General features: G+C 34.9%; 1 protein-coding gene across 5 annotated transcripts in view; it reads right to left on the bottom strand.

The window, feature by feature from the left end:
* Positions 1–7,199: 7,199 nt before the first annotated feature.
* LOC131056616 (ADP-ribosylation factor GTPase-activating protein AGD3) overlaps positions 7,200–26,744 on the bottom strand; it is a 218,142-nt gene continuing 198,597 nt past the window's right edge. For 4 of the 5 annotated variants that reach the window (XM_057990921.2, XM_057990922.2, XM_057990920.2 and 1 more), the window contains 2 exons: positions 7,736–8,208; positions 7,200–7,603 (listed from right to left, as the gene is read on the bottom strand). In XM_057990921.2, the coding sequence (XP_057846904.2) occupies positions 7,489–7,603; positions 7,736–8,208 (588 nt within the window). In that variant the 3' untranslated portion in view covers positions 7,200–7,488. Of the gene's footprint in view, positions 7,604–7,735; positions 8,209–26,744 lie in introns of those variants that run through there. The other variant, XR_009108732.2, reaches the window with a different exon arrangement.

Raw genomic sequence — 26,744 nt, 5'->3', positions numbered from 1 at the left:
GATATGCAATATCTATGGGTAAAATAATATAAAGATGTCGACTCTATTAATAAAGGAACAAAGTAGACAAAAATTTATTATAAAAAAAGCAACGACTATATTAGAAGGTTGATAAAGTACAAAGGCAGAAATTGAGAAGACGATGATTACGTGAAAGGAATGATCACCATTCATCGCTAACAACAGTTATAATGATATTCCGTATAAGGCAAGGAGACAACGATGCAGTGATCTGTTAAAAAGATATACAACAACAAAGTGTATAATAGTAAATTGATGAATATTTTAAGTGATGAGAAAGCTACATGTCAAAGTAAAGTGAAAACATATACATATATCTAGTACTCCGTGACTATATGGTTTCAACGCAAATGATAGTCTTCACCATTCATATGGAGAATAACGATAAAAAAAAGTGATCAAGTAGTTTGTTCGATTCAAAAGATATAAAAGATATTGATATCATAAAGATGGCAGCGGTTATACTTAATATGTTTCTTAATGTATGTGGTCACACTAAGAATACACTTCTAGGCTTAAAAATGTTAAACACTTAAAATTGACTAACACTCTCTAGACTTAATATATTGTTTAATGTGTATAATTTAAGAATGACCCATTAAGAAGACAACAATGAAGAATATATATAATATTTGAAACTGACTTTGATATACAAGGTAGTACATACAATAAGATAAGAACCAACAACTCAAACAGTCGACTTCATGTCTTAAAGACGTTCAGTGATTAATGAAGGCAACGATGATATAGTAAAAGGCAACTGTGCGACATGTTTCTTTGTAGCAACAGGATGTACGTTGAATTAAAACAATATTAAATTGGGATTACAATGCACAACAAACCTATAGAGCAGCGAATCGAAGTGTTTTGTGAAGGATATAGTCATACCCAATGAGTGTATAAGTTTGTGGATGATGAGTGGTAGCGACAATAACATTAGAGGCTGTGATTATTATGAAGGTAGCGCTTGGATAAATAAGTGACTTTGTTAAATAATATAATAAGAACAGAGGTAAATAATATATTAAAAGATTAACGTATGTAATAACAATGATCATGAAGAGGTGTGACTTACGTGGCAATAAGAATAGTAAGTTTTGAAGATGCAATGTGATTACATCAGGTGATGCGATCTCAAAAGAGAGCGATTTCATTAATCACAAGTATAGATGTGATTAAGAGTTACAAGTTCTAAAGAAAAAGAAATGCGTTTTTAAGAAGAAATTATCAAACTTCCAAGAGGTGCGATTTGTTTAAAGAAGAGGCAGGTTTAAAATGTCTATACCCAAAAGGTATGACACTTCATACGTATCATGAAATATATAAAGGGCATAGCAGTGTGGAGAGTATGGATGTGTAGAGTATGAAATAAAAAGATACTTGAGATGTAAGTGTGTGCAGTATATCAGATACAGATGAAGATTTTTGAACACTTCATGGCAGAGATAAAGCAGATTTTGGAGCAGCATGATGAAGTATATTGAAGCAAAGGTTGTAAAGAATTAGTATGGCAGATTTACAAGAGTCTTATCAGAAGATTGTAATCAGTTTTGTGACATGTTCATTGTCATAAAGCAGATTTTGGAGCAGCATCATGAAGTATATTGAAGAAAAGGTTGTGAATTATTAGTATGGCAGATTTACAAGAGTCTTATCAGAAGATTGTAATCAGTTTTGTGACATGTTCATTGTCATAAAGCAGATTGGAGAAAGAAATGTATTCAGATCTGTGAAAAAAAATAGTATCTATCATCTATTGAAGAAGCAATATTGAAAGGTGGAATCATGATTTGGAGGTTGGTGCCTCATTTAGGTGGAGTTGGTGCTTCATCTTTGTGGGTTGATGTTCACAATATTCAGATTTGGGAGTTGTGCTTCCGCTGGGTTGATGCTCACAAACGGAGTTAGGGGTTGGTGCCTACAAAGCATTGTAAAAAAAATATATATATATAAAAGCAATAATTTGTTTTTGTTTTCTTCATTTTAGATTTCCATGTAAAACATTGTGTTAATGTGTTGGGCAAAAGCATGAAGTTGACTCGCACTTGGGGCTAAATGGAGATAGTCCGTCCGGACTGAGTTCGGTTGGACTGAGTCCGACTAGACTACCACCCAGCCACGCCACGTGGCGCCCTGACGTGGCAATTTGATTGGATTATTGGTTGCCTTATTTCGATTTTTGTGAGCGCTTGAGCTTAGAATTTTTTTAAACAATTCAAAATAGTTTGATCGAATTCAATCTAGTCAGACTCACCTATGTAGTAGGTGACGTGGCAGTCAAATCACCTATTTTGTCTGTATTTCTGAAATTTTTCACTTCTGCTCAATTTTTTTCAGGCAGAATATTTTTTACAAAAATAAAAAAAATACCCTTTTGTAGAGCTCAAAGTCACGAATTTAAACATATATTTTTTTTAGTATTTTGATTAATTAAACATTGGGAGTAGGTTTTTAAAGTTAAAAAAGAAGTTAATTAGAAATTTAAAAAATTAAATTAAATAACATTAGAAAAAAATTTAAAATTTATTTTTCATTAAATGAGAAAATCTTCTACAAAAGGGTATAATTTTTTTTTTTGATAATCATAAATTTAGTAAACAAAAGGTCATACCGAATCAAAACTACCAAATTCAGTTATGTTGGACTTAAAAATATTATTACGAAAAAAAAATATACATCAAAATTTAATTTTTTTTTTTAACACTGCATATATATGTTCTCTATTTGGAAAATTAAAATTAAAAAAAACTAAGTTCATTTTCATTTTTTTTTGGTGACGTCAACTAGAACTCTTAATTTTTAACATTTTTCAACAATAAAAAATCTGTCTTTGAATATATAAAATAAATGTCAATTTTAAAAAAATCAATTTAAAAAATAATAGACATAAATTTCATTAATACTTTTATATTTGATCAATTTACATCATTTTGAAATTAAATTTATAAATGTCACTTTTATGTGGTCAAAGTTAAACAGTTTTAGTTGTGTTGGCCACTTCCTTTATAAAAGTGTGACACAACATTGTGATTTTACCTTGTTTTTATTAAGTGCAAGGTTGTTTAAAAGATAGTGAATAATATTATTATGATTAATAAAGTTTAAATTGATAAAGTTTGTTGTAATATTAATTCACCCCTCTTAGTATAACCGTGTACTTTTGTTGTCTCTAAAAGATTTGTACCAATGCCACTATTTTGGCAACTTTGAATTTAGGATTTACTAAAAGATTCTTATCACTTTTATTTTTACAACTATCTTGCAAATTACCTTCATAGGACACAAGCTCAATCTTTAAAAGATTGATAGGTACTTCTTTCATTATGCATCGAACAAGTGATTTTTTTGAGCTTCATTTTGTTGGTATTCCAATTTAGAAGTCAATGTGATATCTTCTTTTCAATAAAGATTCTTACCTTCCACGTTTATGGTAGATTCCTCCTTGATTTTATCTTCTTGTTTTTTCTTTCTTATCCTTAGCTTCCACGTGTATGCTCCATAAATTCTTCTTTGACCCTTTCTTTCAAATGTGGTTGAGGTGTATCCATCACAATCTCTAGTTCTAAAGTAATCTTTCCTAGCTCTCCATTTGACTTCTCTTCTTTGTTCTAACATATATGACTTAGCTCTCAAGGTTCTTTGCATAATAAGCAAAGTTTTTCACTTCTAAGTCTGTTTTTGATACAATTCTCCGTTGTGACAAGTGTAATTTTCTTCTTTGTAAGTGTTTTAAATCTTTGTCTCCTTGGCAATTTCTAAGGCTGTAGTTTTTCTTTCTCTTCCAAATGTATTTTTATCTACACCTCTAGTCTTTTTGGGAGGTAAGTCTTTCCAAAGTGTTGCAACCACTTTATTGTATGGTAAGACATCTAAAAGACAAAATTGAAAAATAATTGTTTAATAATTAAATGATTTTTATTCATGAATATATATATATATATATAGAGAGAGAGAGAGAGAGGGGTTGGTGTTCTAAAAAGAACAAACCATTTAACTGAAGCTAAAAAGATAGAAATACGCTTAAAAAGCTAAAAACTAAAAAGCTAACTACGCCTCCTAATAAAAAAAACTGTAGTTACACTAAACGAACTAAAAAAAGACAATTAAGATGACAACTAAGATGACGATTATAAAATAAATATAATATTATTTAAATACCCTACTGAAGAAACTACATGTCACTTGATCACAAATGCAAAGAACACTCTGCTACTACAGAGACCCTCCAAGGATTTGTAGAATGTTAATGATCAAGAGTACTAAAAGTTGTCCAACCTAATGTAATCCTCACACACAAATTATAGAACTGTCATGTGCAAAAAACTGAGCTTGAAACCATGATTTTGAGGAAAAATCGGCAAACCCTCCAAAGAACAACAGACATAATTTTATCAAAAACTACAAAAACCTTTGCAGATGGGCACTGAGCTATTTGCTCCAACAACCAAAATAAACTGCAAGATACCACGATTGCAAATGTTTGTCCCAACAACTCCAAGTGCAGCTCAAAACAAACTGCAAGATAGCACAATTGCAGATGTTCGCCCCAACAACACAAGGTGCGACCAAAAATAGACCGCAACAAACCACAATTTTTATGGAAAAAATAAACAAATCTTGAAATTTGAGGTTTACAAATCATCGTATTTATGAAAAAAATACTAAAACCCAAGAAACACAAAATCCCATGCAAACATCGCGAATTATAGATACTACACGATTTTTTAGGAGAAAATCGATTAAAACCCAACAAACAAGTTTTTAGGAAAAAATCGTGAAACCCCACAAACAATTTATAGAAAAAAATTGTTAAAACCCATAAACAAATTTTTAGAAAACTTTCATGAAAACCAATAAAAATAATTTTTGAAATTTTATAAAAACCTAACAAATAATTTTTGAAAAAAACATTATTAAAACCCTCCCATGATTTTTGGTGGAATTTTTTTTTTAAAAACCCCTCAAAATTTCAAAACCCTAGAAAATAAAAATTTCTACAACTTAACGTGTAAGTTTTTTAACAAAAAAGTCAGAAAAAATAGATGGCTTTTTTTTTTGAAAAAAAAAAATGTCAGAAAAAAAAACAAATGAGCCATTGAAACCTAGGTCATGGTAGAGCACAAAATTCATAGGTCAAGAAACAACAGAAACAAGTTTGGTAAAAAAAAACTGTCAGGCTCAAAAAATGGGGTTACAATAGAAAACTTGCAAAAATTGTGGCAAACAAACACGAAGATTACACGCCGCCAAGAAAACCACACCAAAAATCCGACAAGCGCATGAAAATACACAAGTGTGCCCCCCCCCCCAAAAGGCAAACCCTAGTAGATGCACTGAAAAAAAATCCATCACGACAATGCAAAAATCACCACTGAAAAATCAAGGAAAAAGCAACAAAAAACTTGCAAGAAAATTGCAAGCCTAGAAACTCCGGAAAACATAGTTGCGGCTCCAAAAAAATCTGACACGGGTAGAATAAAAAATCTGCAAAATCCCATCACGTAAAAAAATTTCAATTTTACCACAGATTAAATACAAACGTGATGAAAACCCTTGACACACGACCAAAAATGAAGAAAATGGCTCATGAAAAAATCCAAGAATTTTTTTCATTAAAAAAATTGATTAAATTTCTTTTAGAAATAAATTCCACCATGATAATAAAAATTCACCACTTTAAAAAATCCGTGAAACCATGAAAAATAATTGCTCAAATAATTGAATAAATTTTATTCATGAATATACAACACATATATAGAAAATTGCATGACGGTGTTCTAAAAAAAACAAATCGTTTTACTGAATCTTCAAATTGAAACTAAAAAGCTAATTACACCTTCTAATAAAAAAAGTAATTACACTAAATGAATTAAAAAAAACAACTAAAATGACCATTATAAAATAAATTTAATATTATTTTGATAAAAATAAATTGCCTTTTATCCTACAAAAGAACCTCAATATAAATTGCAGCTCTTGTAATATTGTGCAAAAGGCAAGAGAGTGTAGTTACTAGAACAAACAATATAGAAATCTAAAAATCTTTTACACACTAATAACTTACAACACAACAAAAAATTTGAAATCTTCAATAAACATCAAACCAACTGAAACTAAAAATCAAAAACTAGAAATCAAATGCAAACTTTCAGCACACTAGTTACCCTTGAATGGAATTTATTATAATGGAGATGCAACATATAGGTAATCTTTAAAATGAAATTATTCAAATAAACAAGAATGTTTTTGTCTTCAATCCATTTGTCAAAAAACTTTTCATAATGGTATATTGCTTCTCTTTATGCCTCAACTCCTCCTTTTTATACTCTTTTGAGGACTTCATATTTAATTTCAAAATGGTAGATTACTTCTCTTTGAACCTTGACTCACTTTTCTAAACTCTTTTGAGGACCTTGGGTTTAAATTCAAGAGGGTTGCTTGGTTCTCTTTGAATCTGGACTCCCTTTTTATAATCTTTTGAGAACTCCTTTTTTTCTCATCACTGTTTATTTTAGACTTTTAAATATTGTTTTTGTCCTTTCTCCTAATAACACTTTATTAGGTCCACTTTCTCCTAATAACACTTTATTAGGTCCACTTTTTAACATTGCATTGAAGGTTTTATTTTTAAAAATACGAAATATAGTCTTTTTATGAAATATAGTCTTTTTATAAAATAAAATCTTTTGGACAACTTCAGATATTATTTTAATTATTTCCTTCGCTTAATATAAGAAACGGTCATGACATCTTTACATTGTTCTAATTCTTGCATCTGGAATGCCCAATCTTTCTCTACATGTGTCTCACAATGTTCTTAGGCTTATAATTCTCATCACTATAAGACTATTGTACAGTTGCCTAAGTTCATTACATGTATGGCAGATGAGCAATTAAGCTTTAATTTTTCTACCTAGCTACTATTTTTAGAACCTATAGATTAAGTCATGCTCCATGCTCGTGAAGATGAAAAAACTACAATCATATCAAAAATAAAACTTAAAAGATATTTAACATTAGTAAAATAACAGATTTGTGGTAACTGTCATGATGTGTAGGGAACAATTCCAACATGATCAATTTTGAATTCAATCCCTAATACAAATATCTAGTCAGAACATATCAGATTTTAGTGGTTAAAATCAAGAGAGAAAAACAAAGAATGGAAGGATAAACAATTCCATTCAAAAAGAATATCTTAAGGCATTAATAATACATGGATGTGGGCTCTAATAATTTAAATCCCAACATATTTTACATTATAAGTGTTGCAACAAATTCTTAAGCATCCATGTGACGTTTGACACCGGATACTTAATACAACTACTTATTTTGAATATGAAATTTTAGGTTGACCAGTACCCGTCAGAAAGAAGGGATCTATAATACAAAATGTTCTCATGCCAGAACTCAAATAAATAGATAAATGAGTATTCTTGTCTAAGTAATGATATCTAGAATGTATTATCAGTTATGTTCAGATAGTAGGAGAAAGAGTTCATCATCTGGAATGGCACCCATCTCCATTGCTCTCTGTAAAGGAGTTTTGCCTCTCCCATCAGCTATCATAGCACTTGCTCCCCTGAGAAGAAATATTTAGTATTAAAATTATATATCTTTGTATTAAAATTAGAGCAGACAATATAAGATTTCTTGAGAGGCAAGTACAATAATGAGGGGTTTTTCAACTTGTCAAAATGAAAGATTTAAGTACCTTCTAATCAGCAGCTTTGCATATTGATTATTCCCTTTGGAAATACAATGATGTAGAGGAGTTCTCCCATAATAATCTTGTGCGTTGACATCTGCACCGTACTGTAATAATAACTCTAACATAGCCAGATCACCAGTATGGCATGCCAGATGCAGTAATGAGCATCCTTTCAAGCCACCCTCTAATTCAATGTAATCATCCGTGTGTGTTTCTATGCTTGGGCTTGATGTTCCTGAATCTGAGTGTTGCATGCTTTCCCTACAGCTACTTTCAGATATATCATGATCAACAGAATTCCCCTTGATCCCTGACTTAGCCTGCTCGTAATTTGTAGCAATATTTGCATCAGACATGATAAGAAGACAGTAAGCCATCTGCTTGTCATTTCTTTGAACTGCTTCCCACATTCGAAAATCCACTGATGGTAGCTCCAGATCAGACCTTTCCTTTGATACTAATTGCTTTTCAGCATACTACAGAAAAATGGATTTTTGAAAAGTACTCAATCAGCTCTATTGCAAATCGAAAAGTACATCATACACACACACACACACCAAAATTTACCACACTGAAAGTACAGCACATAATATCTGGAAGGAATAATCAGTGGTAACTGGCACAACAGACTAAAAGTTCGACAATCTTTACTACAGCAGAATTCAAAAGCTAAAGGAAAAAGAGCATGATAGCTTAACCAATGAAAGAGCATCAAACACTAAAATTCTAATAGAAAGCTTCAAGAATATCTGTCATACCATTGGTAAACACTGACTGTTATAATGATAGTAGCATTACACACAAAAAAACACTGTGACTAATCCCAACCGATCACGACTCACTGCATTTCCCATTTTTTTTCAAGAAGTGGTTTTGATCTATGTTACCCCGAGTTTCGGGGACGGGGACGGCAAAGGGGACGGCTATATTAAATATAGGAAACATTTAAAATATATAGGAAAATTTAAAATGTTCATATGAAAAATAGATAAAGCATTTATATATACATTATATTTATATGAAAACATGAATAAAGCAGGTATATGTGCATCATAAAACCTTAAGATACCACATTTGTGTTCACAATTCATTTCAATACTCAATATGCATTCAGAATTCAGAATTCAATGTCAATAAGCCAACACTTGTTTACATGTAGTTCATTGTTTCTTTCTGGTTGGAGGATATTTTGATAGTCTTCCATTACTATATGACCTACAACCACTTCTTTATGCACGACAAAGTTTTGGGTGTATGTGAAATTCATTACCAACCTGTTATTCATATTTCTAAGTGCTTTTGGCTATGATTAAGACTTGTTTACCTTTCATATCAGTGAAAAGTCCAATATTGCATACCTGCAACCACTCTTTTATGCACTACCGAGTTCTAAGTGTTTGTGAAATTTATTACCATGCTGCTGCTCATTATTTCCAAGTGCTTTTGGAAGTGATTCAGACATGTTTACCTTTCATAATAGTGAAAATCTAGTTTCACAGACCTATAATTTAATTAAAAAATGTTTCTTTTTTGAGCATTTGACTTTTTCTTTTCTTAATGTGCTCAGAAAAAGGGAAGGGTTGGCCATCCCCAGGATGGTTAGGGGACGTCATAGATGTCCCCAACCATATTGGAGATGGGGGGACGTCCCCTTTGAGAATCACTGCCGTCCCCAAGTTTCTGAGACGTTTCCCACAGATTTTGCAATTTTGGGGATGGCAGAGGGACGTCCCTTGGCCGTCGTGTTGGTTAAAAATTTTGTACACTTGGGGAAATATACAAAATTGTGGCTTCAACCACAATGTGTGAGTAAAACTCTCCTAATTAAGGGACGGCTCCCCCTATCTATATCTAATCTAAAACTAAACAGGATGAGAAAACAATTTTTCTTCTTTCTTCAAGAAAGCCAATATACTTTTCTCTCCACAAAAAAGTGATAGCAAGTTAACTTAGAACAACAATAACAACTTTTTGAAATAAGATGAGAGAAAAGAAATGAAATTTCCTGAAAACTCAAAGACTTACGTCACTTCCTTCGGGATGGGACATCAACATCAAGCTCAAAGACTTGAATATACGAAGTCCTATCTACCCTTTTCTATGCTAATAATACCAAGAACAAATTATAGCAACACAAAGTTTGAAATATCTTATTCTTTTTTACACAAAATAGTAAGAACTAGTATGATCTAAAAGACTCAACTATTTCTTATCGCAAAATCTATTTCTAATTTCTTAACAAGTGTAAGCACAAAGTCTTACAACTTTTCCTAGAAGAATGTTTACTCTAATTTATATTAACCTCCAATACTTGCAGCACAAAGACTGCAAATCAAATTCGATTAAGCTCTACAAGAAACACTTGCAAGAAAGATAATATGGAACACAAACTCAAGAATGTAGCACAAAGCTTGAGTAATCTTCTTCTATTTCTTTCAATTCTCCAATTTACACATAAAAGCTCAAAGACTTCTTTGCTGCAAATTTGGTAGAGTTTTTGCTTGCTTTCCCAAAAGATAAAAAAATACAATAGACCCTCAAAGACTTCTTTGCTGCAAATTTGGTAGAGTTTTTGCTTGCTTTCCCCAAAGATTAAAAAATACAATAGACCCCCTCTAGTATTTATAGGAGAGGAGTCTTGAGAAAAAGGTGGGAGGATCCTAACTAACTCGAGAATTTCTCTCAACCACCAAGACTTATTCAATAACTAACTATGACTTATTCAAAGTCACAAGTCCTATTCTAAATTGACTTGTAACTCGTCTACTTGTAATTACAGAAGTGCAAGTAGTGACTTAACTTGCAATTTACAAAATTTTTTTACAAGTAAACTGTTGGTGTTGGAAGTAAGCCACACCCGGACCGACGATGGACTAATCCAAGAGGGGCCAATAGCTCAGTGGTAGAGCACTCCAGCAGTGTATGGAAGGTCCTAGGTTCGAGTCCTAGCTGGTCCATGTCTCAACATGGTATCAGAGCCAAGTCCAGGCTAGGAGCCCCAAGCACACGAGAGGTGTGGCTTAAGGGGGGGTGTTGGTGTTGGAAGTAAGCCACACCCGGACCGACGATGGACTGGTCCAAGAGGGGTCAATAGCTCAGTGGTAGAGCACTCCAGCAGTGTATGGAAGGTCTTAGGTTCGAGTCCTATTTGGTCCATGTCTCAACATAAACATGTCAAAAGCGAAACTACAACTAAGAGATTACAATTCTGAAAAATGCAACTAAGTGTTGAAAAACACTTAGGTTGCAGCACGTGAAGACATGAATCCTTTGAACTTCTGGATGATCATTTGCAGCTCATCAGGATTCAGCTCATCAGGATTCGGTTCATCGGTATTCTTTGTCACGATCATGGTTTTCACAATAACATCGTTGCAACGAAGGATTGTGGCATTATTCTTGTCAAAGAAAGAATGAATTTCCTGCAAGAAGACTTGATAGGCAACCAAAGCTTGAATAGATGCTGCTGAAAATGGTTCACTCCACTCATGATGAATCTTCAATTGTAGATCTGAGAGAACCCTTTCTTCTAATAATAATTCGCCATTGTGATCCATGATATTGCAAGAAGCTTTCTCACAACGAGAAACAATATCCCAAAATACTTCCAATCGCAGTCTCATAGAATCATCAATGTCTTCAACAAGTGACTTGAGACCAAGGGCTTTGTTCTCCAAGAGCTCCTGGTATTCTAGATACACAACCCTCGAAGGAATACCCTGATGTTCTAGAAGAACAATCAACCTTTGTTGAGGAATCTTGAGCCATGTTGTCAAGCTATCTTCCACCTTTTCGAAGTTCTGTTTGAAAGCGTTAAAAACCTGGTTCAATTGTTCCTCAATGGTCTTCAATTTGACCATCATTTGAAAAACCTCCTTCAAGACCCATGCACATAAATCATGAAGCTGATCCACCCAAGATTCCAATGCTTGTACCTTTTGAGCAGCTCTCTCAACTCCTTGAATTGATTCAATTGTTCCTCAATGGTCTTCAATTTGACCATCATTTGAAAAACCTCCTTCAAGACCCGTGCACATAAATCATGAAGCTGATCCACCCAAGATTCCAATGCTTGTACCTTTTGAGCAGCTCTCTCAACTCCTTGAATTGATTCTTGTGGACCAAAAAAACTTGAAGGATTGCTCCCTTCACTAGGGAATTTGGTGATCTTTTGAACAGCTGCAACAAGTTGCCTATTTTGCTCTTCTAGCTTGTCCTTTTTGGCTAGAAGATCATCATATCGCTGTACTAGTGAAGTTACAGACTGTTGGGCATCATAATTGACTACTTCATGTGTTTGTTTACCCAACTCTACCCTTGTGACCTTGTAATCAACAACTTGCATCTCCTCATGTGACTTGTCTACAAGAGCTTCAACAATTTCAGCCACCTTCATCTTGTTGCTGTCAATAATTACCCTTGAGATTGTCTTGCCCCTTTTAGCAACCTTAGGCCTAGATTGCTTAAGCTATTGATAATCAAAGACATCAGGAGAAATTTCCTACTTCTTTCTCTTGGAAGTGAAAGAACCGAGCCATGGAGGTAAAGCCATTAGCTCTCCTTCAGTAGCAACTAAAAGCAGAGGAGAAGCAATTTTTGTTTGAACAACCGTGGTCATCCTAGGTGAAGTATCTATCTGTATGGCAACCATGGCTTGCTTAGTAACCAAAGGGCATGAAGATTGTTTCATGAACTCCTCAAAGCTGGAAGTAGAGGTATCAATCTTTGACAAATGAATACATGCAGGAGTATCCTCGAAGATTTCCAGCAAACTCTCTTGTTAATGATCAAGAGGTGGCTAAACTACTGAAATGGGAACGACATTCTGAGGAGACTCATCTACTACTGTGTCAAGAGGAGATAAAGGTAGTTCCATGGGGATTGAGGAAGTAACCTCATGAGGTGACTCTGAAGTTAGTGACTTAGAAGCATTATTTGACTATTGTTCTTCCTCTGGATCTTCAAGATCAATCACATGAATGTGAAGCTGAGATTTCTCCTTCCCACAAACTGTCGCCTACTCAGGAGGAAGTACCATCGCCTGAGTAACTGTCATAACCCCACATTTTTGTAATTATTTAATAAAAGATAACATTTATAATTCCCATTATTTAAATAAGAAATGACTCCTTGTTTATATTAATATAATGATCATGTTTTAATTATTAACTCTTAAATTAACTTTACCATAAAATATTGTTAAATAAATATATATTTATTGATACATAACATTTACCAGATAATGTGTTACTAAATAAATATAAACTATAAATATACAATATAAAACTTAATGCATTATAATTATTATTATTATGAAATAAGATATTATCACCATGCGATATTATTAAATAGAACTATATTAATGCACAAAAACAAAATACTTGCAATATATCGATGCCTTATAAAATAATGTTAAAAACCTTAAATATTATTATGGGCGTATTTTACCCAGCAAATCACATTAAATGTGATACAATGCGTATGATGGTAAGGCATGATACGGTGCGTAAGGTTAAAGCGCCGAAAGGAGTCATGGGGAACCAGGGAGCAGTGACTCCAATAGTCACCACTGCTCACCCCTTCCTCAACAGTCACGACCCATGGTCGGGTCCGCGCCAACCCTCGCGATTAGTATTTAGAGCATGACATGAGGCGGAAGAAGGAAGGGAGGCGCTAGGGATAGGATCGGGTGAAGACAGAGTTAAAAGCGGGAAGTGCACAGGTAAGTCACTCATCCGCCAATATTACTTCTGTAGTAAGTTTATTTGTAAATCAGTAGGGTTACATACCTAAGAGTAGTTGTTCATTAAACCATCAATACATAAATGTATTTATTTAATGCAGTTCATAGCATATACATAGATATGGCTAGAATACAATGGTGTAGAGATTAATATAATAAAAATCAATATAATATATTAACATATATATATATATATATATATATATATGGGTATACAATGTGAATAAATTCTCATGGACTAAATTAACTAATAAATAGATTACAACTACTATTTGAGGAATAAACAACATTATTCAATTAAGGACTAGTAGGAATGATATAAGATACTGCCATGTTAATGAATGAGGCAACTTGCATATCCAAACCTAATGAGATTAATGAAGAATAGAGTAATAAGGATAGCAGAAACTAGGCCTCTGTTAGGTAGGCCACCCACTGCGGATGACTAAAGGTCTGCCGAAGGTTGGGCCAAGGGGGAGTGTACCGCCCTTGGGCCTGATAAGCACTACGGGCATCCTATTGCAACTAGACCCCTTGATCTCATTAGGAACTAAATATGGGAATTGACTTATTGATAACAAGTGACCTTAAAGTGAATTGGCTAATTACACTCTAGATAAATTATTCATACCCAAAATCAATTGTTGAAATTCATTGTTTATATGTTTTCTTTAGATTGTGGATTTGGGGACATTACAATTGGTATCAGAGCCTGATTCCGCCATCTCGTTAAGGGTTGTTAATGCAAACTTATCAAAGGAGAACCAGAGGAAGTAGTAACCACATGGGTGAACCATTGGAAAATGAACTTAGAACATTTATGGAAAACAATGATAGAAAAACTCAAGCTCTAATAGAGCAAAATGAAAAAACAAGTCAGGCTTTGCTTCAAGCCTTACAAGATATGAATACCACCATGAATACTCTTAGGAATCATTCCAATGGCAGAGAAGAAAACTCTAATCATTCTGAAAACACTCATAATACATCCTCTAGCTCCAGGATCCAAAAACCCAATTTCCTACCTAGAGAGGGAAATAATAGGGAAAAATATCAGCCCAAGCATGGATCCAAAAATTTAATACATATTTAAATCTCAGCCCCATGACAAAAGATGATGCAGTCCAATTTGCCATTTTACACCTAGAAGGTTTAGCCCATGAATGGTGGTATCATGGCACCCTCACACAAGGTCATGATGGTATAACAACATATGACGAGTTCACTCAGAAACTCATTAAGAGATTTGAGAGGAAACACCCACAAAAAGATTTCAAAGAATTAACTCTCTTAAGACAAAGGGGAATAGTGGAAGAATACATCACTGAATTTCAAAAAATTTCCGTAAGGGTCTCAGGAGTGGATGAGGATAGGCTCACCTATCTTTTTGTGGAGGGACTCAAAGACTCCATTAAAGGATTGATGAGAGCATTGAAACCCCCTACCCTAGACGATGCCATAGATAAAGCTTTGGGCCTAGAAGACGCTTCAACCAGGGAAAGATCATCCAAAACATTCACTAAAAATACATATACTAAAGAATGGCCTAGAAAGGGAAACACCGCTAAAGAAAAAGAACTTAAGAGAAAAAACGTATGTTACCATTGTCACGAGAAATGGGAACGTGGTCACATTTGCAAAGAGGGAAATGAAAGAGATATGCTTAGAAGAAAAATTTTGTGTTTTAAGTGCAAAGACAAGTGGCAACCGGGTCACATATGTGGGAGGAAGAGCCAAGCACACAACTTGGAAGCCTTATCTAGCGATGAAGAAGAAGAACTCAATGAACCCCCAAGCAAAAAGAAAAAACTTACCGAAGACGTGCAAGTATCATTAGCAGCAATCTCTGTAGCCTCAAAACACCATCCCTTTAGAATCAAAAGTGTGATCAAAGGGCAGAGAGTAATTGCACTACTGGATAGCGGGGCTACCCACAACTTTATTGATAAAAGCTTGGTTAAGAGGTTGAAACTGACAACACAGGAGTTTAAAGGGTTCCAAGTAGCCCTTGTCGATGGATCCACTTCCTCATGTAACAAAAAAATCCTTCAATTAAGCATAACATTAGGGAAATACCCCACCAAAGAAGATTTCTATGTGGTCGAGTGAGGGGATTCAGACGTAATCCTAGGAATTCCTTGGATACACTCCTTGGGACGATTCTACCTCGATCACCCCAAATTGGAATTATGTTTCACTCAAAATGGGCAGGAGGTACTAATCAAAGGGTTGCATGATGGCACAACCAGAATGGTAACCTCCAAAAGAATGGAAAGGATTTTTAGACGTAGTCAAGGAGAGTGGGCTGCCCAATGCATGGTACTAGACCAAAATTCAAACCAAGGGGAAGCCATTCATATTGATATTAAACCCATTATTAGAAAACATAAACTGGTGTTTGAAGACATCCCAAAAGGATTGCCACCCAAAAGAGGTTTTGAACACACTATTGAACTTGAAGAAGGTGCAAAACCAGTAATCTCCACCCCTTATCGCCATCCAAGGGGCTATAAGGAAGAAATTGAGAAAGCTATCAAAGACCTTCTAGAAATGGGGCACATTCAACCTAGCTCCAGTCCTTTCGCCTCCTCCGTTGTATTGGTAAAAAAGAAGGATGGGACCATGCGGATGTGCATTGATTATAGAGCACTCAATAAGAAGACTATAAAAAACCGATACCCCATCCCTAGGGTGGATGAACTTAGAGATGAATTACATGGAGCAGTATACTTCTCAAAAATAGATTTGAGATCAAGATACCATCAAATAAGATTGAGGAAGGAAGATGTTCCCAAAACAGCTTTCTGATGCCATTATGGCCACTTTGAGTTTTTGGTCCTTCCATTTGGCCTTACAAATGCCCCTGCCACCTTCCAATCATGCATGAACCACATCTTCAGGGGACAGTTAAGGAAGTTCTTGTTAGTATTTTTTGATGATATATTGATTTACAGCAAAACTTGGGAAGCACACTTGAGACATTAAATATTGGGCCTACTTGAACAACATTCTCTTTTTGCCAAAATGTCAAAATGTGAGTTTGGGATGGAAGAAATTTTGTATCTTGGTCATAAGATCAGTACCCATGGACTTAAGGTGGATGAAGAAAAAATTGAAGCCATCAAAAACTGGCCAAAGCCCCGAACCCTCACTCATCTCAGAGGTTTCCTAGGTTTATGCAATTACTATAGAAGATTTGTTAAAGGATTTTCGAAGTTAACTTCTCCCTTAACCAATTTAACTAAGAAGGAAGCATTTTTATGGTCAGATGAAGCCCAATCCGCATTTGAAAAGCTTAAAGAGGTGATGAGTTCTTGCCCCGTCTTAGCAATTCCCGACTTTTCAGCACCTTTTGAGCTTTATTGTGATGTCTCAGGAGAAGGCATCGGAGCTGTCTTAATGCAAAAGAAACATCCCATAGCTTTTGAAAGCAGGAAACTTAGAGACACAGAAAGGACCTATTTAGTTTATGATAAAGAAATGCTAGCTATTATGCATGCATTAGAGAAGTTCAGACAATACCTGATCTGTGGGAAGTTTATAGTTAAAACTGATCATAACAGCTTGAAGTTCTTTCTCAATCAAAAAGATTTAAATGATAAACAACAGAAATGGGTGAGTAAACTTCAGGCATATAATTTCGACATAGAATATATGAAAGGGAAGTATAATGTTGTGGCAGATGCCCTCTCAAGGAAGCCCTACTTGGGGTTTTTATCAGTCTTATCTACAGATTGGAAGGCAGCTCTAAGTACCGAATATGCCAAAGACAAATTCTCTAGCAACATTCTAGATGGGAAAGAAACAGATTAAAATTACCAGGTAATTGATGACCTCATCCTCTACAAAAACAGAATCTATATTCCATCTGGATCAAATATGAAAGTAGACATTATAAGGACTTATCATGACCTTCCTCTAGCAGGTCATCAAGGGTATTATAAAACCTACAAGCAAATCAGAGAAAGATTTTCATGGAAGGGGCTAAAGGAAGATGTACTGAGGCACACCCAAGAGTGCATGGTGTGTCAAAGAAATAAAGAAGAACACACTTTTCCTTCAGGATTACTCCAACCACTACCCATCCCAAATCAAAAGTGGGAGAGTATATCCATGGACTTCATAACAGGACTCCCAAAGGTATAGAATAAAGATTGCATTTTTGTAGTAGTAGACAGATTAACAAAATATGAACATTTTATGGCCATTCCTTCAAGTTTCAGAGCATCACAAGTGGCCGACATCTTCTTTAAGGAAATCTTCAAGCTACACAGTTTACCCAGGAATATTGTGAGTGACAGAGATAGACGATTTCTTAGCATATTTTGGCAAGAACTATTCAAGCTAGCGGGGACAGAGTTAACGCCAAGTACCAGTTATCATCCACAGACCGATGGGCAAACGGAAATCGTAAACAAATGGATAGAAGGTTATCTAAGGAATTATGTTTCAGGTCGGCAGAATGCTTGGATAAAATGGCTTCATCTTGGAGAGTATTGTTACAACACAACCCATCATATGTCAATTAGAATGAGTCCCTTTAAAGCCCTCTACGGGTATGAAGCAACATCCTTTGGGGATCTCATCCGCTCAGAAAGTCATGTACCAGGTGCAAAAGATTTCCTCCAGCAAAACACGGATATCATGAATGCCCTTAAAGATAACCTTCACCAAGCACAAAATCAACAGAAACTGTATGCAGACAAAAAAAGAATTGAAAGATCTTTTGAAGTAGGAGACTTGGTATTTTTAAGGCTCCAACCTTATAAGCAGTCATCCATTAAAATCAGTGGAGCTGAGAAATTGAAACCACGATTCTATGGTCCTTATAAAATTTTGAGAAGGATAGGTGAAGTGGCCTATGAATTGGAGCTACCAGATCATAGTAAAATACACAGTGTATTTCATGTATCCCGACTAAAAAAGGTTTTGGGTCTACACATTTCCCCTTGTACCGAGCTACCCCCAATTGATAATGAAGGGAAGTTGATTTTGGAGCCTGAGCTCATCCTTGACAAGTGAGAAAGAGAATTAAGGAGGACCATAACGGAGTACTTAGTCAAATGGAAGAACCTTCCTAGGGAAGATGCCACATGGGAGGGAGATGAGACCATTAATCATCTTAATCCCAGATTGCTTGAGGACAAGAAATTTTGAGTGGGGAGGGCTGTCATAACCCCACATTTTTGTAATTATTTAATAAAAGATAACATTTATACCTCCCATTATTTAAATAAGAAATGACTCCTTGTTTATATTAATATAATGATCATGTTTTAATTATTAACTCTTAAATTAACTTTACCATAAAATATTGTTAAATAAATATATATTTATTGATACATAACATTTACCAGATAATGTGTTACTAAATAAATATAAACTATAAATATACAATATAAAACTTAATGCATTATAATTATTATTATTATGAAATAAGATATTATCACCATGCGATATTATTAAATAGAACTATATTAATACACAAAAACAAAATACTTGCAATATATCGATGCCTTATAAAATAATGTTAAAAACCTTAAATATTATTATGGGCGTATTTTACCCAGCAAATCACATTAAATGTGATACAATGCGTATGATGGTAAGGCATGATACGGTGCGTAAGGTTAAAGCGCCGAAAGGAGTCACGAGGAACCAGGGAGTGGTGACTCCAATAGTCACCACCGCTCACCCCTTCCTCAACAGTCACGACCCATGGTCGGGTCCGCGCCAACCCTCGCGATTAGTATTTAGAGCATGATGTGAGGCAGAAGAAGGAAGGGAGGCGCCACGGATAGGATCGAGTGAAAACAGAGTTAAAAGCGGGAAGTGCACAGGTAAGTCACTCATCCGCCAATATTACTTCTGCAGTAAGTTTATTTGTAAATCAGTAGGGTTACATACCTAAGAGTAGTTGTTCATTAAACCATCAATACATAAATGTATGTAGTTTATTTAATGCAGTTCATAGCATATACATAGATATGGCTAGAATACAATGGTGTAGAGATTAATATAATAAAAATCAATATAATATATTAACATATATATATATATATATATATATATATGGGTATACAATGTGAATAAATTCTCATGGACTAAATTAACTAATAAATAGATTACAACTACTATTTGAGGAATAAACAACATTATTCAATTAAGGACTAGTAGAAATGATATAAGATACTACCATGTTAATGAATGAGGCAACTTGCATATCCAAACCTAATGAGATTAATGAAGAATAGAGTAATAAGGATAGCAGGAACTAGGCCTCTGTTAGGTAGGCCACCCACTGCGGATGACTAAAGGTCTGCCGACGGTTGGGCCAAGGGGGAGTGTAACGCCCTTGGGCCTGATAAGCGCTACGGGCATCTTATTGCAGCTAGACCCCTTGATCTTATTAGGAACTAAATATGGGAATTGACTTATTGATAACAAGTGACCTTAAAGTGAATTGGCTAATTACACTCTAGATAAATTATTCGTACCCAAAATCAATTGTTGAAATTCATTGTTTATATGTTTTCTTTAGATTGCGGATTTGGGGACATTACAGTAACCTGCAACTTGATTCTTGTGCCCGAAGATGCTGCACCTTCCTTGTTATCTATTTGGATTTCAAACTTGCGTCTGAGGGGTCCTGTAGAATCATCTTCTCTTCCAACCTTGCTCTTGATGAGTCTATTACCATTACCTTTGAGCCAAGTGTTGGTATTAGCTAGGATAGGCTGAAATCTCTCAAGAATGGAAGTGCATTCTTTGTGTGACCACCAAATTAATGGAAGTGGAGCTTCATCAACTCTTCGTGAAACATATTCTGGATCAAGCACATTCCCATCATCAATCATTCCTTGCGGAATGTCCATCGGGTTCAAATCAATAATTTGTTCAAGGGTGAGCCTGTAATAATCCATCTTATGAACCTCCTTTTCTGTACGAAGATCCACCCAAATATCCTCTATGCGATGCACATATATGAAGGACTTTTTTATTCTCTCCTTCATACCTCGATAGTCAAAATCTACTCTTGACTTAAACCTTTTGAGTTTTATCTCCTACATTTCGGTCTCCATAGCTTTGGTTTTGGTGGATGTAACAAGGGAATACCGACCAATCTTTAATGGGTTAGTTGTAGAAATCCCCATCCCAACTTTATGCTAGACGGATTGATGTGCATGAACCACCATGATTTGTCTTCCCAACTCCATAAGAATAATCTTATCAGTTAAGTATCTAGGGAGCATGTACAGCTGCCCGCTGTAACATCCAACTCTCATGTAAGTGAAAGTTGGGAATTGAAGGAACAAGCAACCATATTCATTCACCCTTTCCCATGCCTCATCTAATACTCTTCTATTCTTTAGAGTCTTGTCAAACTAACACATAAAATAACCAAAGAATACATCCTAAACCCTCCTGAAATGTAATCTGTTGGGTCTCAAAGGCAGCTGATCATAGTATTCCCACATAGGTATAAGCGAGCGATCTCCCTGGGTAGAAAGACCAGGGAAATGTCTAAGTGATGTTGCTAAATACACCAAGTATGAGTTCATATAGAATGTCATGGTAGTAGGGACTGCTGCAAGTAGTTCACACAAAGCGTCACTGATAATTTCTCCCCATAAGATGTGATAGGACTACCTTATGAAAATGATAAACTGATACATCTAGGGCTCAAAAACATTAGAATGCTCTAGACTCAACATCCTGTTGAGAAGAGTAATTATGTCTCCAATTTCCCACTTGAAGTCACAACGGTACAACTTAGCCCACCTTGTGAAAGTAGCTCATGGCGCATGGATCCATCTGTTAATGTGATGTTTGCAATCCTTTTCCCTCGACATAATAATCAGCTACACTATCCTTGGAAATCTCCATATACACATGTGCTTATGGTATTCTGAAAACTTTGTCAATAGTATCTACATCAAGACGGATTATTGCCTCCCCATCATCATTTTTAATAGTTCTTGTCTCTTTATCAAAATGGTGAGCACAAGCAAGAACAAACTTAGGTTCTAGGGCAGCCACCGGAAAAGAAGAAGCATGGTGAATGTGGCTATCCAACAGTTGTTGCATATTACTATCTTGCGGATCCTCCACCCTTTTGATGAAATTTGACATGTCAACATGCCCTATTTCCGTATCCTTGATATGATCCATAGGGGAGGAAACTTGTGAAGGAGAAACTTCTTTCTAGTACTTATCAAACTTATATTTCATCTTCTTTGGAACGGAAGATGATGGTAAATCTCACATTGAAGAACAACTTGGTACGCTGCGATGAAGACTTAAAAGTGTCAAAGCAACATCAAGATCAGCTGCAACTATCATCTTCTCTTCTTCAAATGGGAAAAACTCTAACTCTTGCACTTCACAACTTTGTGAGAGGAAGATGGGAAATAAATGGGGATGCTTGAAACTTCGTTTTTGACCAATTTCGGATCTTGGGGAAGGTTTTACAAGTATACAAGTGGGGAAGAACAAATATGCAATTGGACTTTTGAAACCCAAATGCAAGTATACTTGTAAAAAGGAAAATGAAGAAATGGGTGCAAAATGAGATTTCGACATGTGGGAAATGGTGGGAGTGGTAGGTACGGATGATGGTAATGAGTATGGATGAAAATGAAAAGATTTTGGGAAGATCATCTTTATGAAAATGGGAAGAACTTTTAACTTGTAATCAAATTTTTAAAAAAACCTAATTTTGAAAGGATGAGTATTTTCCAACTTAGAAACTTGGAATTTCACCAAAAGATAGTTAAGGTTTTTCAACCAAAGGGGAAGATCAACTTGTTAACGCCCAAAAATGCACCCGATAACTAAGCTATTAAAACTTAGCACTTTGGGATAACATGGGGACAATCATAAGTCTGTGGGTAAACTATTATTGTGATTGAACCTCCGAATAGGCGGATTCCTGAAAATGACGGATCACTAACTCTAACAAGACCTTAAAAAAAAACCTTTGGGGAAAAGGGAGAGAAAAAAATAAGGAAAAATAACAACTTAAATAAGGTGATGCACCATATGATCTGAAAAATGACAAGAAAACTCCTTTAAATGCACCTGTTCTACACATATGACATCTCTGAATTCATATCACAAAAGTGTTTCATGCAAAGGATCATTGCTCAAAAACTTGAAAGGAAATGACTTTCACAAACAATTATTTTGATAAACCACAATGCATGACCTGTGATTCATGCATGAGATAGAAAATTCAAGAAAGGTTATTTCACAAATAACACAAAAATGAAAATTGCTCTCAATCACACAATGGAAAAATAACTCAGAAATGAGAAAAGGCATAAACTGATATCTGTATTGAAATTCCTATCAGAACTGCAAAATGGGTTACAAGATACAAAACTCAGCTAGGCTTGAGAAAAAAATCCAGGACCTCCATAAACTGAAATCCTTCCCTCCTTTATGCAAAAAGCCTTCCAAAGGCAAGGATAGGATGACTAGTGTTCAACTGAAAGTCTCAGTGATCTCCAAGTCAAAAATATCTCCAAATCCGAGTAGGGAAAGAAACCCCCACAAAAAGGCTTCAAACTTTGCATAATTGTGTGAAATCAGGTGTAAACACTTGGTCAACTGAAGGTTGACCCATGAAATACTCAAAATCAGGCTCTAACTGCTGAAGAACTAGCCCAAACTCATGAATAACTACATCCCAAGCCCAAATTCGACCCCAAAATCTTGAGATAACTTCACCTATCTAAGATTCAATATTTTCTTTCCATGTGCATATTGGGAATGATTTTAAAGACACAATTTTAATAAATATTAATTGGATTTATAACCCATCCAATTAAATATTCATTTTACATTATCATGTGTATATGGAAGAAAGGTATTGAATCTTAAAGTTAAACTGTTAAAAGATGCAAAAATTTTCAATTTCCTTTTAAGAATATTGCAAGGAAATTTATCATGTGCAAAAATAATTAATTAAATATTTATTAATTATATAAATGTTGTTACAAAATAACAATTTTTTACAACATTGATATAATTACTAAATATGTAATTAATTATACATCTTTTAAAATTTGATAAGTCTAAAAAAGACTAAGGGATTTTAAAGCCTCCCCATGGCTAGGCAAAGCTTATGTTAAATTTAACCCATAAGTGGGAGTTTGTGGAAACCTCGACCACCATGCATCTATTACATTGCATTTCATAAAATGAAATATAATCCCATAAAAATCGAGCAAAGGATGAACAAGGTAAAAGCGATGGAAAACCTAAAAATAACATTCATTTTGCATTGCACGTTTCCACCGCTTAAGAGATATTCGGCCGAGCTCCTAGGGTTTCAGACTGTAGATGGAACAAAATGTTAACTTCTCCTCCACTGGCAGCTATTCATGACTCGAACAGGTCCGCTCCATGCGTTGAAATCATAGGGTTTTCATAAAGCCACGACATTGCTCCATTGTTGCAGAAAATGAGGTATTTTCGAAGTTCTTTTTGCTAAAAAGATAGTTTTGAAAACTCCTCTGCATTTTCTTGTACTTCGATTGTGAACTTTGACATTTGTGTTCAGCATGAACTTTGATAGTGGAATTTTCATTCGCATTTTCTAGAAAAAACTATGCATAATTTCCGTAATTTTCTGGGTTATCTGCATTTTCGAAAAGGAAATTGGGGCTTTTGTTTCATATTTCCCTTGTTATCTCTGCACCTTTCTGAAACGGAAAATTGTTAATTTCCTTTGGATAGAAAAATTGCTGATAGTTTCTTTACGCACCATTTTTTGCAAATTTCTCTTTCCCTTTCTGCTGGAAAAGTAAATGAGGTAATACTTGAACAAAATCCTACGAATTTTTTCTTTTTTGGGTAAGAAACCCTCTCTGCAATTTTCTATTTCCCTATAAATTTCACTTTCTGTGCTTTTTTGAAAAGAATGTTGTAAAGGAATGGAAAATCTGTAATTTCTCCTGGGTTCTTTGCTTGCACTTTAAAGAAGGAATCTCTGTTTGTTTCCCTTTGAATGAAACTTTGCTAGTGGGTTTTCACGCACAAGTGGCTCTGCAAATTTGTATAGGCACAAAATGTTGACGGGTTTTCATTTTCTGTTATTTCTGCACTTTTCTGAAAATGAAATTTTGTAATTTTTTCCTTATGCAAATTTAAACGAATCATCATTTTCAGCTTTTTGGAGCAATTCATCCTTGCTGTAATAAGTTTCACTCAAATGGATGAATAGGTATTTTCTACTGAAGATTCTTACCATCACAGTGAGCAAGTCTGAAACTTACATTTACCTTGTACGCTTTTGCACCAACATTTGTTACCATTTTCATAGAAGCAGTGGTTATTGTCGGCTGTAACATTGGTTCTTTTGTCAATGAATCCCGATGGTGAACTGCCTCGGCTTGAAATGTTTGTTGGCAAAGTTGTGACCTGACACTCCATCGCAATGCATGCTTATGAACAGATTCTAAAAGCATTCTAATTGCCTTTACTATTGCATTAGAATTAGCTACCATAGCTTCAGATTATCCTTATGCTTCCAGTATAGATGTGGTTTTCCTTTCCATTTGCAATATTGACGATTGCTTGGCATATTCCTTCAGACCTCAGAACTTAGGCTCCCATTCTGCATCTCTATGGCTGCCTTTACACCATCTTATGCTTCCTGTGTATACCTACAAGTACCCTTTGAACAATCACATAGTTTTTATGAGCTGGGCTCAACCCTTGTGGGAGCCTCATTTAACCCGACTCATAATAAACCCTCTGAAATTTGTAATTCTTTACCTGTCTCTGCACATTAAACAAATAGTTAGAAAACAATAATTCTCCATGCAATGAAGATGACCTTTTGTTCTTTGTCTTCCAAGATGTTTATTTTTCTGTCAAGGGGAGCTTGATTAAATGATGCAAATGTATAGGTAAGATCAGTAAGCATTTAGTCATTGCTTAGATCTTTTGATCTAACCCACTTCACCTTTTGACTTTTTTTAGGACCAAGAAGAGACTGGATTTCAAAATTGCAGACCTACGACTTCGAGAGCAGACTTAGGCCAACCATATACACCCAGGCAATGGCTGGTTCCTTTCTTATCTTATCTATGCATCTGCTTTATTTAACTCAGTTTTTCTCCTTTGCATAAGAAAGTAAGGATTACTCTCACGGTCTTGTGTGAGAGAAAATTTATTTTAGATTACTTCTCGTAATCCTTTCAACTGATAAAATATAATGAAAATAACAATTGAAAGATTTCACTTATGTGACTGTAATCTTTGCCTAGGTACTTAAATTTTCCATTGAATTGTAAATATCATGAAAATTTCAGTAACACAACTATTTTCATCTTACTTGCAATCGGGTTTTTTAATCCCGAATGCAAGTAAAGAGTACAATGCAATTCACAAATTGTTTTGCAAACTTGGAACAAAGGGGAAAATCTCTCACAAAACCGATTTTAGGCAAGAACAAACAAAACTAACATATATACAAATTGACCAAGGAAATCAAAACAAACAAAAAACAAGAAATGAAAACAAAGAAGAAAGGAAAAGAACATACCTTGATCAATCAAAACGTCCTCCAAGAAGCAAGAAGCAATCCTTGAAAGAAGAAAGAAAATCTCTTAAATAGACAATAAACCACACTCCAAACCCTAGCCACGTTTTTGCCAAAACGCCATATGGATCAAACCGCCCATTCAAAGTGTGATGTCCCCTTCTAGTTGACATCTGTCAGCTGAGTAGATTAGCCTATCACTGACCCTCATAGGCTGATGAGGTGGTGTAGAGGGTCCTCCAGAGTTTGATTCACCACCTTCAGAGCAAGCACTCCAGGTCTGGTCTTCGTTTGAGGTCTCCAAGACTCCGTTTGAGATACTTTCTATTTTTAGCAGTCCTGCTACTTATAGCCAGTAGATTGGGCAAAGACAGATTATGGTTTGGCAGTCTCCAGTTCAGACAACAGGCATTTCTAATGAATACTTAGAGAGATACTAATATTTAATTATTTTTAATTAAATATTAAATGGCAAACTTTAATGTTTTAATATTTTAAAAAGTCACTTTAAGTTATAACTTAAGTGAGGGTCTATTTCTCATAAGATGGGGCTAGTTTTTATATTAAATGGAAGGTGATTTATTTTTGACACTTCAATAGTCAAAAATAAATAATAAAAGTTAAAACATCATTAAAGGCCAAGTCGCACCTTTCTTGGGAATTGCACCAACCCTAAATGGATAAGATTAAAGAAGATTTTAGGTCTTCTTTTCATT

This window comes from Cryptomeria japonica, chromosome 6, assembly GCF_030272615.1.
Source record: "Cryptomeria japonica chromosome 6, Sugi_1.0, whole genome shotgun sequence".
Classification (NCBI taxonomy): Eukaryota; Viridiplantae; Streptophyta; class Pinopsida; order Cupressales; family Cupressaceae; genus Cryptomeria; species Cryptomeria japonica.
Note: the sequence above shows the minus strand (reverse complement) of the source record. Positions and strands in the feature narration are given on the sequence as shown.